Genomic DNA, 15,118 nt, shown 5'->3' with positions numbered 1-15,118 from the left:
TGCTCAGCTTTTCTAAGGCCCACTTCACATTCTAGGATGTCTGGCTCGAGGTCAGTGACCACCTCATCATGGTTATCAGGCAGGTTAAGCTCATTCTTGTATAGTTCCTCTGTGTAATTTTGCCACCTCTTCTTAATCTCTTCTGCCTCTGTTAGGTCCCTGCCATTTTGGTCCTTTATCATGCCCATTTTTGCATTAAACGTTCCCTTCATCTCTCCAATTTTCTTGAAAAGATCTCTGGTCCTCCCTATTCTATTGTTTTCTTCTATTTCTTTGCACTGTTCATTTAAGAAGGCATTCTTATCTCTTCTAGCTATTCTCTGGAATTCTGCATTCAATGGGGCGTATCTTTCTTTTTCTCCCTTGCCTTTCGCTCCCCTCCTTTTCTCAGCTATTTGCAAAGCTTCCTCAGACAGCCATTTTGCTTTCTTGCATTTCTTTTTCTTTGGGATGGTTTTGGTTGCTACCTCTTGTACAATGTTGCGAACCTCTGTCCATAGTTCTTCAGGTACTCTGTCTATCAGATCTAATTCCTTAAATCTATTTGTCACCTCTACTGTATATTCAACAGGGATATGATTTAATTCATACCTGAGTGGCCTAGTGCTTTTCCCTACTTTCTTCAGTTTAAGCCTAAACTTTGCAATGAGAAGCTCATGGTCTGAGCCACAGTCAGCTCCTGGTCTTGTTTTTACTGACTGTATAGAGCTTTTCCATCTTTGGCTGCAGAGCATATAGTCAATCTGATTTCTGTGTTGACCATCTGGTGATGTCCATGTGTGGAGCCGTCTCTTGGATTGTTGGAAAAGTGTTTGCTATGACCATCGTATTCTCTTGACAGAATTCTATCAGCCTGTGCCCTGCTTCATTTTGCACTCCAAGGCCAAACTTGCCTGCTATTCCGGTTATCTTTTGGCTTCCTACTTTAGCATTCCAATCCCCCATGATGATAAGAACATCATTTTTTGGTGTTAGTTCTATAAGGTGCTGTAGGGCTTCATAGAACTGGTCAATTTCATCCTCTTCAGAACTGGTGGTTGGGGCATAGACTTGGACTACTGTGATATTGAATGGTTTGCCTTGGATTCGAACTGAGATCATTCTGTCATTTTGAGGATTGTATCCTAGTATTGCTTTTCCTACTCTTTTATTATTTATGAAGGCTACTCCATTTCTTCTGAGGTATTCTTGCCCGCAGTAGTATACCTGATGGTCATCTGAATTAAGTTCACCCATTCCTGTCCATTTTAGTTCGCTGATACCTAAGATGTCAATGTTCAGTCTTGTCATCTCTTGTTTGACCACGTCCAGCTTTCCTTGATTCATGGATCTTACATTCCAGGTTCCTATGGAGAAAAAATCTTTACAGCATCAGACTTTCCTTTCACCACCAGACACATCCATAGCTGAGCATCCTTTCGGCTTTGGCCAAGTCGCTTTATTCTTTCTGGCGCTACTAGTACTAGCCCTCTGCTCTTCCCCAGTAGCATATTGGACACCTTCCGACCTGAGGGGCTCATCTTCCAGCATCATATCGTTTTGCCTTTTGGTACTGTCCATAGGGTTTTCATGGCAAAGATACTGGAGTGGTTTGCCATTTCCTTCTCCAGTGGATCACGTTTTGTCAGAACTCTCTGCTATGACCTTTCCGTCTTGGGTGGCCCTGCACGGCATAGCTCATAGCTTCATTGAATTACGCAAGCCCCTTCGCCACGACAAGGCAGTAATCCATGAAGGAGCTTAATAATGATACTTTCTGATATATGAATGCATTATGACTGACCATGCTCCTCATGGCATTCATTTTAAAAAAGTATCCACATCTACACAAATTCAAAATGTGCACATGGGCCAAAGAGTTTGGGAATCCCTGCCCTAGGCATCTCTTTTAAGGAATTTCAATTAAGTTTCCTTTTTTTTTTTCCTGGAGAAGTGACCTGAATGAGAAGCTGAAAGAAACATGAGGGATTTGACTGTATTGTTTGGGAACTTTAGTGAACAGCACAATTAAGAAAAGATCCCTATTTTTTCTCTTTTCCTCTTTAAATTTAGCAATTTTATTCCTGGAAATTCCTTGGTCCATGTTAGCCCATAATTCTGACAAACTGCATCTGCATATTTATCTTTTTTCTTAGTTTCACAGGACTTTAACGTTAAACAAACATTTCCCAAGTGGCAGAAATCTGCCAAATCTGTGGCATAATCTGTGTAGATCAATAAAAATAAAATTATGGTAGGCTGCCATCAATGAAGATGAACTTGAAAAAGCTGTATTTCCAGGAGATAAAGACTAAGCTTCTCTGACCAGGACTCCCTTCTTTATTCCAGTTCTGGGAAAATTGGAAAGCAGGATGTTTGGCTCTGCCCACCTAAGGCCCAGAATTAAAAGAATGTTAAAATCCTGTTCCTGTCCTGAAACACACTGGGTACCCGTGCAGTCGTGTATGTATGCAGGGGACAGTTCAAGGAACGAAAAAAGTGGAATCAGTCTAATAAATCAGTCCTCAACTTACTCTGCTAAGTGGAGAGAACACCGAAATTGGGGCTTTTGAGCTTGAAACAAAGGTAGTTTTGGATGGATATAACTGATGTATGGCATACATAACCCATAATGGGATTTATTTCTCTCTCATACAATATTACAGCGTAAGATCATCTACTGAAACTATATGCAGGGAGGATGGGTAGAAGGAAGTACTTTTTCTCTCAATGGATATTTTAAACTGTGGATTTTGCTTCCAGCAGTTCCGTCTGCTCTATTGGTAATGACAAGTAATATAGATGTTTTTAAAGGGGCTGGATAGGTTTACAGAGAATTAGGCAATCACGGTTACTAATGCTAAGTCTTTGAATCAAAAGAATATGCTTTAAATACTGGCCACTGTGAAGCGACAGTGGAAGGGTACTATCCAATCCTGCTTTAAGAACTTGCAAATGCATCCAGCTGGCACCATATACCATAAAATGTTGCACAATGAACCTGTAATCCCAGAAGCATTCTTCATATGTTGTTGTGTCACATTTAGGTAGCTACATGGCCAGAAAAATTAATGTATACTGCATAAGATATGAAAATAACACAAGAGATTTCAAAACCTACCTTTACTTCGGTAAACTGAGACACAACAATATCAGGGGTGTTTGGGTGTAATGCTGGTAATTCACAATATAAATTGGGAAAACACACCAGAGAGCCTAAGAGAACTTGTGCTTCTACTCTTGGTGCCTGAGTAACAAATAACAATATGAAATATTAGTAACAATTAAATTAGTATTTAATCACAAACAAAATTGAATAAAAGCATTTATTTATTTTTATATTAATTTCATTATGTTTGCTTCCCCGTCTCTTTTGCTTTGTTATTTTTGTATTCTTAAGCTCTCCATCTGCTGTCTCTCGCATTGGATACCTTATACTGAATGCTCCCTGCTAATATTTTAGAAAATAATTGTTTTGCAAAAAACTGTTTGGCAGTTTAAATTAAAAGGCAGCCTAACTTGTAAAACAGTTCAGCAACTTTACTGCGGAAGGCATAGTCAGCTTTACATATTGAATTATAATAAAAGGATTATGTAATTACTTTGTACATAATATATTAGGCTGCTGATAGTGTAACAAGCTTCTTGCAATGAAGAATTTTAACTAATAAACTTTGCAATTTACCATAATGTTTACTCTTATAGAGAAATTAATATTAAATAGCAACGCTTGAAAAAGAATCAACTTACATTGAGAAAAGATGATGCTGCTACTCTGCCAGCCGCTACAATGAAATCCATTATCAGCATGGTAGCACCAGGCAAACCAAGGGAAAAAAACTGTGGAGAACAGTGCTTTATGATTGTATTGACAATGTCCTTGAAGGAAAAGAAACACAAGATTCAGATTGTCTATCAAGGAAACTGTAGATAATGTGTTAAATATAAAATACAGGGAAGCATCAGAATGGAACGAACCTAGTTTTTAAAAAAATATTTCACATTTACTATACTTTAATATAAATAGTCCTAATTTAGTGACCACAATTGGGACTGGTTGTTGAGCGAAGCAATTATTAAGTGAAACTATGATAGCACTCATGGTCTTATTTCAGCTTTCTTTGCTTTACAGACCTGCAAAAGTTGTAAATGTGAGCACTAGTCACAAAGATACTTTATCATTGTTGTAACTGTGAACAGTCGCTAAATTAATTGGGGACTATCTGTGTGTCATCCAAATTATGATCAATTTTAATTATTGGTTCATTCAATCAATTCATAATGTTTTGTCTTGTTTTCCAAGAAATCACAATTATCAGATTTGTGTGAATCAATTGAAATGGAAAAAGTCTACAAAACAACCTAGAGGATAGAGAAAGGTAGGAGCAGAAAGCTTAGGATAACTTAAGTACACTCTCAAATCCAAGTGCTGCCGATCTGACAGCATAAAGGTTATTTTTGGCTTACAACCACAATTGGGACTGGATTTCTGGTTGTAAGTCATTATAATCGTAAGTATGACATTGAGGCCAGACCTGATTTTATAACATTTTTTGCGGTGTGTATTAGATGAATCTGTGGTCATTAAGTAAAAGCATGGTTCTAAGTGCAAACCCATTCTTCCATACCAAGCAAAAATGTTGGAAACCAGCAAAAAACAGTTGAAAAGTATAGTTGGCACTGAGTGGTATGGAACTTACAGCCTTAACTAATGTCTCCTTTACTCACACTTTTCAACTTATGCTGCTGTATATGGTTTAGGATACCAAAATCTTGTTCTGCCTTGATTTTGTTTACTTTTCCATCTCTTTAATAGATAAACTGCCAGTTAAAATTTAGACAAATCTATGTATGGTTCTCCAACAAGCAAGCACATTTTATCCTAGATAGAATTATGGTGTCCCACTAAAATATTCTTTCAAAATATATAATTCACTAAATAAGAAAAAAATAGGAGATTCAATTGGAATTTAAATTTTTTGTTCATGAAATCATTTTCTTTAAGCTGGATATATTTTAAGCACAAGGTAACATTTTTCCAAGCATATACAGCAAAAATAAATCTAGAACTTTTCCTACAAATGATGTTTATTTAGTAATAGGGATGTAATATCATGTTATCTAAAATATATAAAAGCACAATTTATTTTCAAAATATAAAGTCTCTAATAACTCTCTAAAAAAAGATTTAGAATAATATTACAGGAACCAGTGTTTCATTTTTGCTAATGACCCTTAGATTTCTGGGAAGACAACTTATTCATCAGTATGATAAATTCTTGGCAATTATGCTGAAAATACTGCTTTACCAGAACTGTTATAAAATGGTAATTAGATTGTTTAGCAAGAAATAGAAAGAGTATGTAGAAGATAAAAACTTGTAACTAAATTATTTGTCAGTCAAATTCTGAGTAGATTGCCTAGAACAGAGGTCCCCAGCCTTTTGGGCACCAGGGACCGGTTCTGTGGAGAAAAGTTTTTCTGCGGACCGGAGAGTGCGTGTTTTTGTGTGCTGCCTGCATCTTGCAGATGGGGCTTTTCTTGTTTCTGTGGCCCGGTTGCTGGCATGCCGCGGCCCGGTACTGGTCCACGCACCGGAGGTTGGGAACCCCTGGCCTAGAACACTTGAACAACTATAAAGCAGTTCCTTCGGATAAAAGTTGTTTATAGAAATACTGTTTTACATTGTAGATGCGGCACAAACAATTAAAATATTATTTTGAGTTTTTAAAAACTCTTTAATATAGACAATGAAATATCAACAAGAATACTTGTCCAGAATCTTTGCCATCTAGTTTTATATACAAGCTTCTTTTTCTGGTATAGAAATCGCATACACAATTCAAAATAGCCCACCTAAAACAAAGATGCACCACTTCGACTTTTTTGTCTGGTAAATGGAGGGCATCCACCAATATAACAGATTTCTCTTCTCATTTCCATTTCTTTGAAGAACTGGAGAGCTTTTCAGAACATTGAAAAGAGAACTGTGGAGTAGATTTGGTCCATGCAAACAGATGTATTGAGCAGGAAGAACAAGGGAAAGCCCTGATGTTCAAGTTTAAGTCTGTGTAATAGTGGACAATGTCCTCAGCTTGTCCAGTGTCAAGAAAACTAATCTAAACTATTTTATTTGAAATGTGTTCTCAAACAAATCCAGGATTTCTTAAAACTTTTTTGGTGATTCCTAAATAATTTAGAAAATGACAAGGAAACCTCCTGAAAAAAAATGTCCATTTTTTCTGAGCTTCCCCTGAAACATACACCTGCAAAAATGAGTTGGAAGAGAAGTAGAATATATTTTCAACAGCAGGAGCTGAGTAGTATTTGGACGTTACAAAAAGACTTTATGGATGCCTTAATTACAGGGATATAGACTGCCTGTAAACTCCGTAAAAAAAGAAATTAGATATTTTGTTAGGAAGGTAAGGTGAGGTAGAAACCCTTACCTGATCAACATGAAGCAATCCACAATGCATTATATTGTAAAAATGAGTTAAAAAGTCCCTGTTTGGAGAAACATCTTGTCTTCGCTTCATTGTATTACAAATGAGCTTATAAGCATGCAATTTGCCTTGCTTGTACTTGTCACTCAACATGGTTGCCTAATATTAAAAAGGAAAGTCAAAATAGTAACAGTTCTATCACATCGTTGTTGTTTTTTTTAAAAAAATCAAATGATAATTAAAATTACCTTAAAAAGCCATGGAGTAAGTATTCTCAATGGAGGGATTAAGACTGGCGGAGATGGCGATATCATATTATCAATTGAAATTCCAAGATTATCTCTAATCTGAAAATATTACAAAGTGTAACAAACATTTACATGAGTAAGATATTTTTGAAATGATTCTTTTAAAGTATTTTCAAGTTGAAATTCTCTCCATTACCTTAGCAAGATTTTGCCACAGTTCACAAAGGTAATCAAACACCTGAGCATGTATTTCAGGGTCCATTATGCAATTGACATCTCCTAAAATTCCTAGCATCCGTCTCCACATTACAGTAGCTACATCTGCATGCCAGCCAGTCAGGGTTCCTCCTGCCATCACACTGCAACATTCAGATGGAAAATCACTGGTTTCTGTAGGAAGAAGAAAAAAACCACACATTATCAGGCATCTGTTCCTTTTTTGTGAAGAGAGTCAAAGCAAAGAAATATACTATGGAACTTAATTTGTACAAGTATTTGTTAGATTAGAGAGCGGTTGGAGGTCCAGCCGATCCGAATCTGACCGATTGCAGTTAAGAACCTTTATAAGGTCTTATGTCACGGCGATGAGGACGGTAAAGGCTAATTACTTCGCTGCCCTCATCGCGTCCGCAGATAATTGCCCGGCCACCCTGTTTAGGGTGACTCGCTCCCTTCTTAACCAGGAGGTGAGGGAGGATCCCTTACAGGGTCGGGCCGAGGAGTTTAGTCACCATCTGACGGACAAAATCGCTCAGATCCGGGCCGGTTTGGACTCTGACTGGGCGGAGTCTGACGTGGAGGAATCGGACGGTCTTGAGCATGTTATCTGGACTGAGTTCGATCCTTTTTCCCCTGATGATGTGGACAGGATTATGGGGAGGCTGAGCTCCACCACCTGTTTATTGGACCCGTGTCCCTCCTGGCTGATTTATGCGGCTCAGGAGGAGACACGAAGCTGGTTCCAGGCAGTAATAACTGCCTCTTTGAGGGAGGGTGTTTTCCCTGCCGCCTTGAAGGAGGCAGTGGTGAGGCCCCTTCTCAAGAAGCCTGCCCTGGACCCAGCGATTTTGAACAACTATCGTCCAGTCTCCAACCTTCGCTTTTTGGCGAAGGTTGTTGAGAGTGTGGTGGCGCATCAGCTTCCTCTGTTCCTTGAGGAAACTGATTATCTTGACCCGTACCAATCGGGTTTCAGGCCCGGGTACAGCATGGAGACGGCATTGGTCACGCTGGTGAATGGTCTCTGGCAGGCTCGGGACAGGGGTTGTTCTTCTGTCCTAGTCCTATTAGATCTCTCAGCGGCTTTTGATACCATCGACCATGGTATCCTACTGCGGCGTCTCAGGGGGTTGGGAGTGGGAGGCATTGTTTTACAGTGGTTCTCCTCCTATCTCCTGGGCCGCTCGCAGTCGGTGTTGACGAGAGGGCAGAGATCCGCTCCGAGGCCTCTCGTTTGTGGAGTTCCTCAGGGGTCGGTTCTCTCTCCCCTCCTGTTCAACATCTATATGAAGCCGCTGGGCGAGATCATTTGTGGTTTCGGGGTGGGGTATCATCAGTATGCTGATGATACCCAACTTTTTTTCTCCACCCCGAACCAACCCAGTGATGCCCTTGCCGTGATGTCCCGTTGCCTGGAGGCGGTCCGGGTCTGGATGGGGAGAAACAGGCTTCGTCTCAATCCTGCCAAGACTGAGTGGCTGTGCATACCGGCATCTCGGGTTAACCAACCTATTCCATCTTTAACGATGGGGGGGTGTTACCCCCCGTTGATAGGGCTCGCAATTTGGGCATCCTCCTGGATTCACGGCTCAGTTTTGAAGATCACATAGGAACCGTGACCAGAGGGGCTTTTGCCCAGGTTCGCCTGGTGTGCCAGTTGTGACCCTATCTGGACCGAGATGCCCTACGCACAATCACTCATGCGCTCGTGACCTCCCGGTTAGACTACTGCAACGCTCTCTACATGGGGCTGCCCTTGAGGACCACTTGGAGGCTTCAGCTGGTGCAGAATGCAGCCGCGCGAGTTGTGATGGGGGTTTCCCGATACTCCCATGTAACACCTCTACTCCGCAAGCTGGATTGGCTTCCGGTTGCCCTCCGGGTGAGATTCAAGGTGCTGGTGATGACCTATAAAGCCCTAAATGGCTTGGGTCCGGGATATTTGAGGGAACACCTCCTGCCGGCATCAAGTTCCCTTCGTCCTGTGTGCTCCCACAGGGAGGGCCTTCTCAGGGTGCTGGTGGTAAAAGGCTGCCGGCGGATAACACCCAGGGGGAAGGCCTTCTCTGTGGGTGCGCCTGCCCTTTGGAACCAGCTGCTCGTGGAGCTTAGGACTGCCCCCGACCTTTGCTCATTTCGCCGGGACCTGAAGACCTGGCTCTTTGAGCTTTCCAGCCCAGGCTGAGTTTTAATTGGGGTTTTTATATTTCTACTTCAGGGACTGAATTTAATCATTTTTAATTGTTTTTTAATTTTTGTATTGATGTTTTAAACACCTTGTAAACTGCCCTGAGTCCTACGGGGAAAGGGCGGTATATAAATCTAATAAAATCTAAATCTAAATCTAAATCTAGATTGGAGCAATGCTTAACCTAACAGGAAAAAAACAAAGGAACACTACTTTTCCCCCCTCACTTGGCATTCTCTTTCCAAATAATTTTCCCAGTGTAACCTCTCTTCTTACCTCCAAAAGCAGTTCTGAAATAGAAGGAGTTTAAAAAGCAAACTGAGAATTCTATGGAACACTAGCCTTAGAACAAATTCAGAAAAATGAAGGCACTGCATTTATGTGCACACCTGAAATGTAATCCACCTTTTTACATTAAATGTGTTGCATTTATCTAGAAAATAAACTTCTAGTTAACACTGAAGCCAAGGTGTATGCATTGGATTATGCTTCCTCCTTAACTGTTCCATTCTCATTTGTCATAATATTATATAAACCTGTTTTGTATATTATGGCATGCATCTGGTGCAAAAATCGTATTGTATGCATTATATCTTGAACCATGGTATAATGTTATACTAATGCCCATTGCAACTACTGGCTTCTATATTTTGCAGCAGCATAGCTGGAAAATGCCCAAATGTAAAGCTATAGGCTATATTCACCAAGAACTACCTAGAATTATAGTAACTTCTTGTATTAGGCTTTCTTAGGGCCACACAGTCCTGTCTATTCCAGCTAAAATTAGCATACATAGGATAGATAATTTATTAGCCACACTAATTTGGAGGAAAGCTGGAGAAGTGGGACAGTTAATGTACGAAAAAGTACATTTTCACCTGACAGTTCATGATAGAAAGATAATTCTACTGTTGTAAACTATCTTGAGTTTACACAATTACCGGTAGATTTATGAATGGGTTATGTAGCTTCAGTCAATCATTAACTTAAAAATAAAAATCTGCTTTATTTAAGAGAATAAAGCCTCTTTGTTACTGATACAACTTCAAAAAAATGGCCCAAATACAAGCTTTTTGAACATAGTCTGTACTAAATTAGAAATGAAAGAAAAGATAGTCTTAAGTTTGCTATTCAAGACATTGCCTAGATCATCTGGTGTCTGTAAAACAGAGTGGTGAAGCTTCTCATCCAATTGCAGGTCCTTTTGTTCATTGTGATCTACACTCAAAGTAGCAGGTGATGGAGTCTGGGACCGGGATCCAAGAGCAGACTGAACTGGTGAAGCACTTTCAGAACCTGTGGAAAAAATGTTAGCTATCAGAATAAAATGTATAGTTATATAATACTTATTCTGCTTTGTAAACATATCAACATGCTTTTTCATACTGATGGAATACTGTACTTAGTAATGATAAAAGTTAAATATTTATCAAAATACAGTATTTCAAGATGGCACTCATTATATTGAATTAGCAAATTTTAATTAAGCTAGTTTAAAAGTTATAGATATTTTACTTCACTGATAATTTTCTACACTTCTGTACATTTAGTGTTCTTACAATTAGTAGAAATAAATAGAAATAAAACAGTAGAGGAAATATAGAGGAAAAGATGATAGAAATTAAACTATGGTAATGTTCAAGTAGGATCATAGATGATAGAGATGAGTGTTGACTTCCCATCTTGGAGGTGTGCCCATCTGAGATTTCCAGACCTGATCCAAGTAACTAATGGCTTAATATACTGTACATCAGTGGTCATACTTTGGATCTGATTTTCTCTTGGAGCAGTGGCAACAGGATCTGAAGTTGGGGGAAGATTTCCATTACTTAAAATCTATCATGGTCAGATTATTTTTTTGACCCTGGAGTATCCTATGGCTACTCCCTGCTTTAGGAGGGAATGGGATGGGGAAGTGCATCAATTCTTGTTCTCTTTATCCTCTCAGAAGCCTTCTGCATTCTTCTGTACAGGCTCTAAGAGTTAGATGCTGGGGACATAGTATTATGCTGATTCTCCTCTTTCCACTGAGATCAGTTCCAGTTAGTGTTATAGGGGATGGAAAAGGGGGAGGGGTCTGCCATACAAATCTTCTTTACTGGGAGTGCCTTAAGAGCTCAACACTCTACCTATGTCCATTTAATATCTATATGAAGCTTTTGGGTAAGGTCACTCTATGGCACAGAGTGAGCTGTCATCAATAAGCTGACAATACTTAGCAATATATCTCTGCTCCAGGCCAATCAAATAATGCTTTTGTCAGTGCCTGGAGTTTATGGAATGGAATGGGGGCATTCCGGATGCGGAAAACAGATTTCAACTCAAGCCTAGCAGGATGGGGGGGGGCTTTGGATTTTAGGACTCCTGGATCCTTAGTTCTAGATGGGGTTATACTGTCACAGACAGAATGGGGAAGGGGTCCTCCTTCAATTTGGGGGGTCCTCCTTCACTTGGGACTCTTGTTTAAAGAGCACTTGTGGCCAGGGGATGCTTTGCTTTATGCTATTCCTTAATTGTACCCTTTCCTTGATCAGGAAGCACTACATATGATCATTCATGCTTGGGCCACCTCCCAAAAGATTACTGCACTCTATATTGAGCTTCCCTTGAAAAATATCTGAAAGCTTCAGTTAATTCAGAATGTAGCAATAGGGACAAATATAGATATGCCTCATTATCTCCATATTGCACGTTTGTTTTAAGAGCTACACTGCATCTTAATTTGCTTCTGGGTGCAACTGAAAGTGCTTATTACTACCTATAAAGCCCTACATGGCATAAGGTCGGGGTATTTGAGGGACTGCCTTAGTCTAATAGAGTCCCATAGTATTCAACTCATCCCATGAAGTTAGGTAGGAAGGATATGTTGTTGGTCTCACCAATCAGGGATTGTATTCTAGCAGGACACAGAAGGAGTCTGTTTTCCATACTAGTGTCCACACTCTAGGATACCATGCTGCCTGAGATTAACTTGGCCTCAGCTCTGTTCACCTTTCAGAAAGCCTTGAAGATCTGTCTATTTTTCTAGGGAGTTGTGAATGTAATTTTTTTTAAAAAAATTGTGAGCCAGAATACACTATCAATGAGTAGGTGACTAAAGGAAGACTGAACTGTAGCAGCACATCAGGATGCTGAAAAGTTTGTTTCATTTGGAATGGTATTCTCCATGTCCAAGCAATTCTTAATCAAATTAATAATATGCAAGATTAGAGAATGGTATCGTTCGGTTTAAGGCACTCTTAATTTGCCATGGGGTAGCACTAACCATATGGCAAGTGGATCCACAAAAGCTCATACAGTAATATATATCTATGTTACCTTTAAGGGTTCTTGAATTTGTTTTGATTTTGCTATAATAGAATGACTATCTAGAAAATGGTTAAACAAAATATATTAAAAGCTAAATAGAGATAGCTGTAGGATGGGAGAGTGATAGAAGCATCTACAATTAGGGTTTCCCCCCCCCATCCCTTCATTTCACCTGTAATCGTAGCTGCTTCAGCAGATAGTGCTTGTTGATTGAGACTGCTGGTCTCAGAATCAATGTGGAGGGTAGTCAAACTAGCCACTTCTTGTTCTTCAGCGCTCTGCTGAGGGCCGGAACCTGTATCAGATTCAGCAGAAGTTGCTGTGCCACCTTCAGGACATAAACTGAAATCTAACAAGAAAAGAAAAGAAAGGACCATTGTTCAGATCTAAGTTAAAAACAGAGCCATTACCATTATAAAAACAGCAACACTGAAATAGACTATTTCACAGAAATAGTCTATTGCTACGTTTTTTTATATATTTGCTGTAATGTTATTAAGATGTACAGTCAAGGGTAACTGCCAACGAACTGTTATCTATGTTTGGGGATATGGTATATATTAGAGTAGACAAAGGAACAAAAAACCCGATGCATCTGAGTTCCTAGCATAGTGCCTTAACTACTATAGCAGACTGGCTCCCTTGTAGTTGGCTCATTTACATGTAAAGGCAAGATTGTGAAAGTTTCGCCACCGGAGACAGATCTGTTGAGAGAAGTATGTATAAGAAGGCCCAGGATAGGACCTCATCAAGAGAACTTCATCTCAACTACAAAATGCTGAATCTATTTAAGATATGCACATCTGCAAATAAGGACCTTTGCCAACTAAGATAATTCTTGAGGACTAATTCTGATGAAATAAGCCCAAGGAACTAATTATCATGAATTCATGCTGTTGTAAACAGGAGAGAATGAAGGCTTTATCTCTGTTCCTGATTGATAAAGAGTTTGTTGAGACAGGTATATACCCAAGGACACGCTCACATCATTTTCTCTATTGGCTGAATATTCACTAAGTCTTATTGGATGCCATATGTATCCTGTACTTTGAAACATCAATAGTAATGTTATGGGAAAAACAAACTTATGTAATACGAAAAACACTATTTAAAATATCTGTTTAATTGTGTATTTCCCATAGGCAGGATAAACCTATTAGATAGAAATTCCTGCTCTGAAACTATACATTTTGATAAAAGGGTCTTCCTTGTGGATTTTACTCCAGATTTTTAAATTAATTTACTAATATTAACCTTTTCAAATTTAGATTTACATCCAAATGTATTGCTATGTTGATGGAAAACACTTTTATGCAGCGGAAGCTTTCATGAACTGAATAGGGGAAGAAGATGATCATCAGCAATTTACCCTTTCTGCAGCATCCTATACCTTACCCATCTGCTCTGGATGATTTGAGGCCATTCTTCAGATACATGGGAGATGGGAATATAGGCATGTGGGAGATGGCCTGAAGGGAAAATAAAAGAATTCTACTCCCCTCTACATTTCACAGTTACAAGCTTCCATTAGATTGAAAGATGTCCTGTCCAGGAAGGGATACCTATCAAACAGCAATTGGATTTTCTTCTTAAAACTCCCTTTTATATAATTGTATGTAAGATTCAGTGAGGATATACTTGCTTTCAAATTTATGGCCATCATACTGGAATGCACTGAAGGAATCAGAGTGGCTGTCAGAACTGACAAGGTCACTGCTGCCTGCACTGGCAGGAGATGTCCATTCAGAAGGTACCCCAGGATCATCAACAGGACGCATTTGATTCTGCTTGTTCAGTATATCAGGAAGATCTTTTGGTACTTCTAAGCTTCCTGGACTGCTTCCTCTTCTTGCCACATTCTAATTGAAATAATATTTCATGTAATTTAAGAAAAAATAATAGTCAGAAATGACAGAATCTTACAATTATCAATTTTTAAAGAGGGGAAAATTAACACACTATGACATTTGCACCCCAATCCATCTTGACAAGAACTTTACCTCATAAAATCATAGAGTTGGAAGGAACCTCAGGGGTCATTTATCCAAGCATCTGCTTAGTGCAGGATCCACCAAGATATTTTTGAGATAACCATCCAGCCTCTGTTGGAAAGGAGAACTCACCTCCACATGTGGTAGTGTGTTCCACTGGCTGATAATTGTACTGTCTGGAAGTTCTTTTTAATATATAGCCTGAACCTCCTTCCTTTTAGTTGTAACCCACTGGTTATTATTCTGGTCTGAGGCATGGAATCTAAGTCTACTCCCTGTTTTGTATGACAGCCTTTCAAATAAGTGGACACAGTATTCTAAACTGACCATACATAATTCCATGAGGTATCCTATGCTCCTATTAATGCACTTCATGGAAGCATTTGCCTTTTTAGAGGCTGCATCCCTTTGCTGGCTCATGTTTCAGCTCAGGTTGATAAGAACACCCAGATCTTTTTCACATGTAGTTCTGCTAAGGCAGGTGTCTGCCATCCTGTATTTGTGTCTTTCACTGTGTCCTGTCATTTTTCATTTTTGCCTATTAAATTTCATCCTGTTCATTTTAATCCACCTTTCAAAACTAAGCAGAGCTTTTAAGATATGAACCATCTCTGTCATCTTTGTGTCATCTGCAGACTTGACAAGAGACTTTCAAATTCCTCATCAAAGTCATTGATAAAATCATGAATGGCACTGGGCCCAGAAGAGAACCTTGTGATACTCAACACCTTCCTGGAA

General features: G+C 39.4%; 1 protein-coding gene across 4 annotated transcripts in view; it reads right to left on the bottom strand.

Moving 5' to 3' along the window:
• RALGAPA1 (Ral GTPase activating protein catalytic subunit alpha 1) overlaps positions 1 to 15,118 on the bottom strand; it is a 140,996-nt gene that overhangs the window by 72,332 nt on the left and 53,546 nt on the right. For all 4 annotated transcript variants that reach the window (XR_014027472.1, XR_014027473.1, XM_081335781.1 and 1 more), the window contains 8 exons: positions 14,032 to 14,248; positions 12,562 to 12,738; positions 10,224 to 10,376; positions 6,870 to 7,063; positions 6,674 to 6,772; positions 6,429 to 6,584; positions 3,730 to 3,858; positions 3,101 to 3,226 (listed from right to left, as the gene is read on the bottom strand). Coding sequence is in view for 2 of the 4 variants with exons in the window: in XM_081335781.1 (XP_081191907.1) it covers positions 3,101 to 3,226; positions 3,730 to 3,858; positions 6,429 to 6,584; positions 6,674 to 6,772; positions 6,870 to 7,063; positions 10,224 to 10,376; positions 12,562 to 12,738; positions 14,032 to 14,248 (1,251 nt within the window). In the remaining 2 variants the exon portion in view is untranslated. The remainder of the gene's footprint in view (positions 1 to 3,100; positions 3,227 to 3,729; positions 3,859 to 6,428; positions 6,585 to 6,673; positions 6,773 to 6,869; positions 7,064 to 10,223; positions 10,377 to 12,561; positions 12,739 to 14,031; positions 14,249 to 15,118) is intronic.

The sequence above is a fragment of the Vipera berus genome (assembly GCF_964194415.1).
Source record: "Vipera berus genome assembly, chromosome: 1".
NCBI classification, from domain to species: domain Eukaryota; kingdom Metazoa; phylum Chordata; class Lepidosauria; order Squamata; family Viperidae; genus Vipera; species Vipera berus.
Note: the sequence above shows the minus strand (reverse complement) of the source record. Positions and strands in the feature narration are given on the sequence as shown.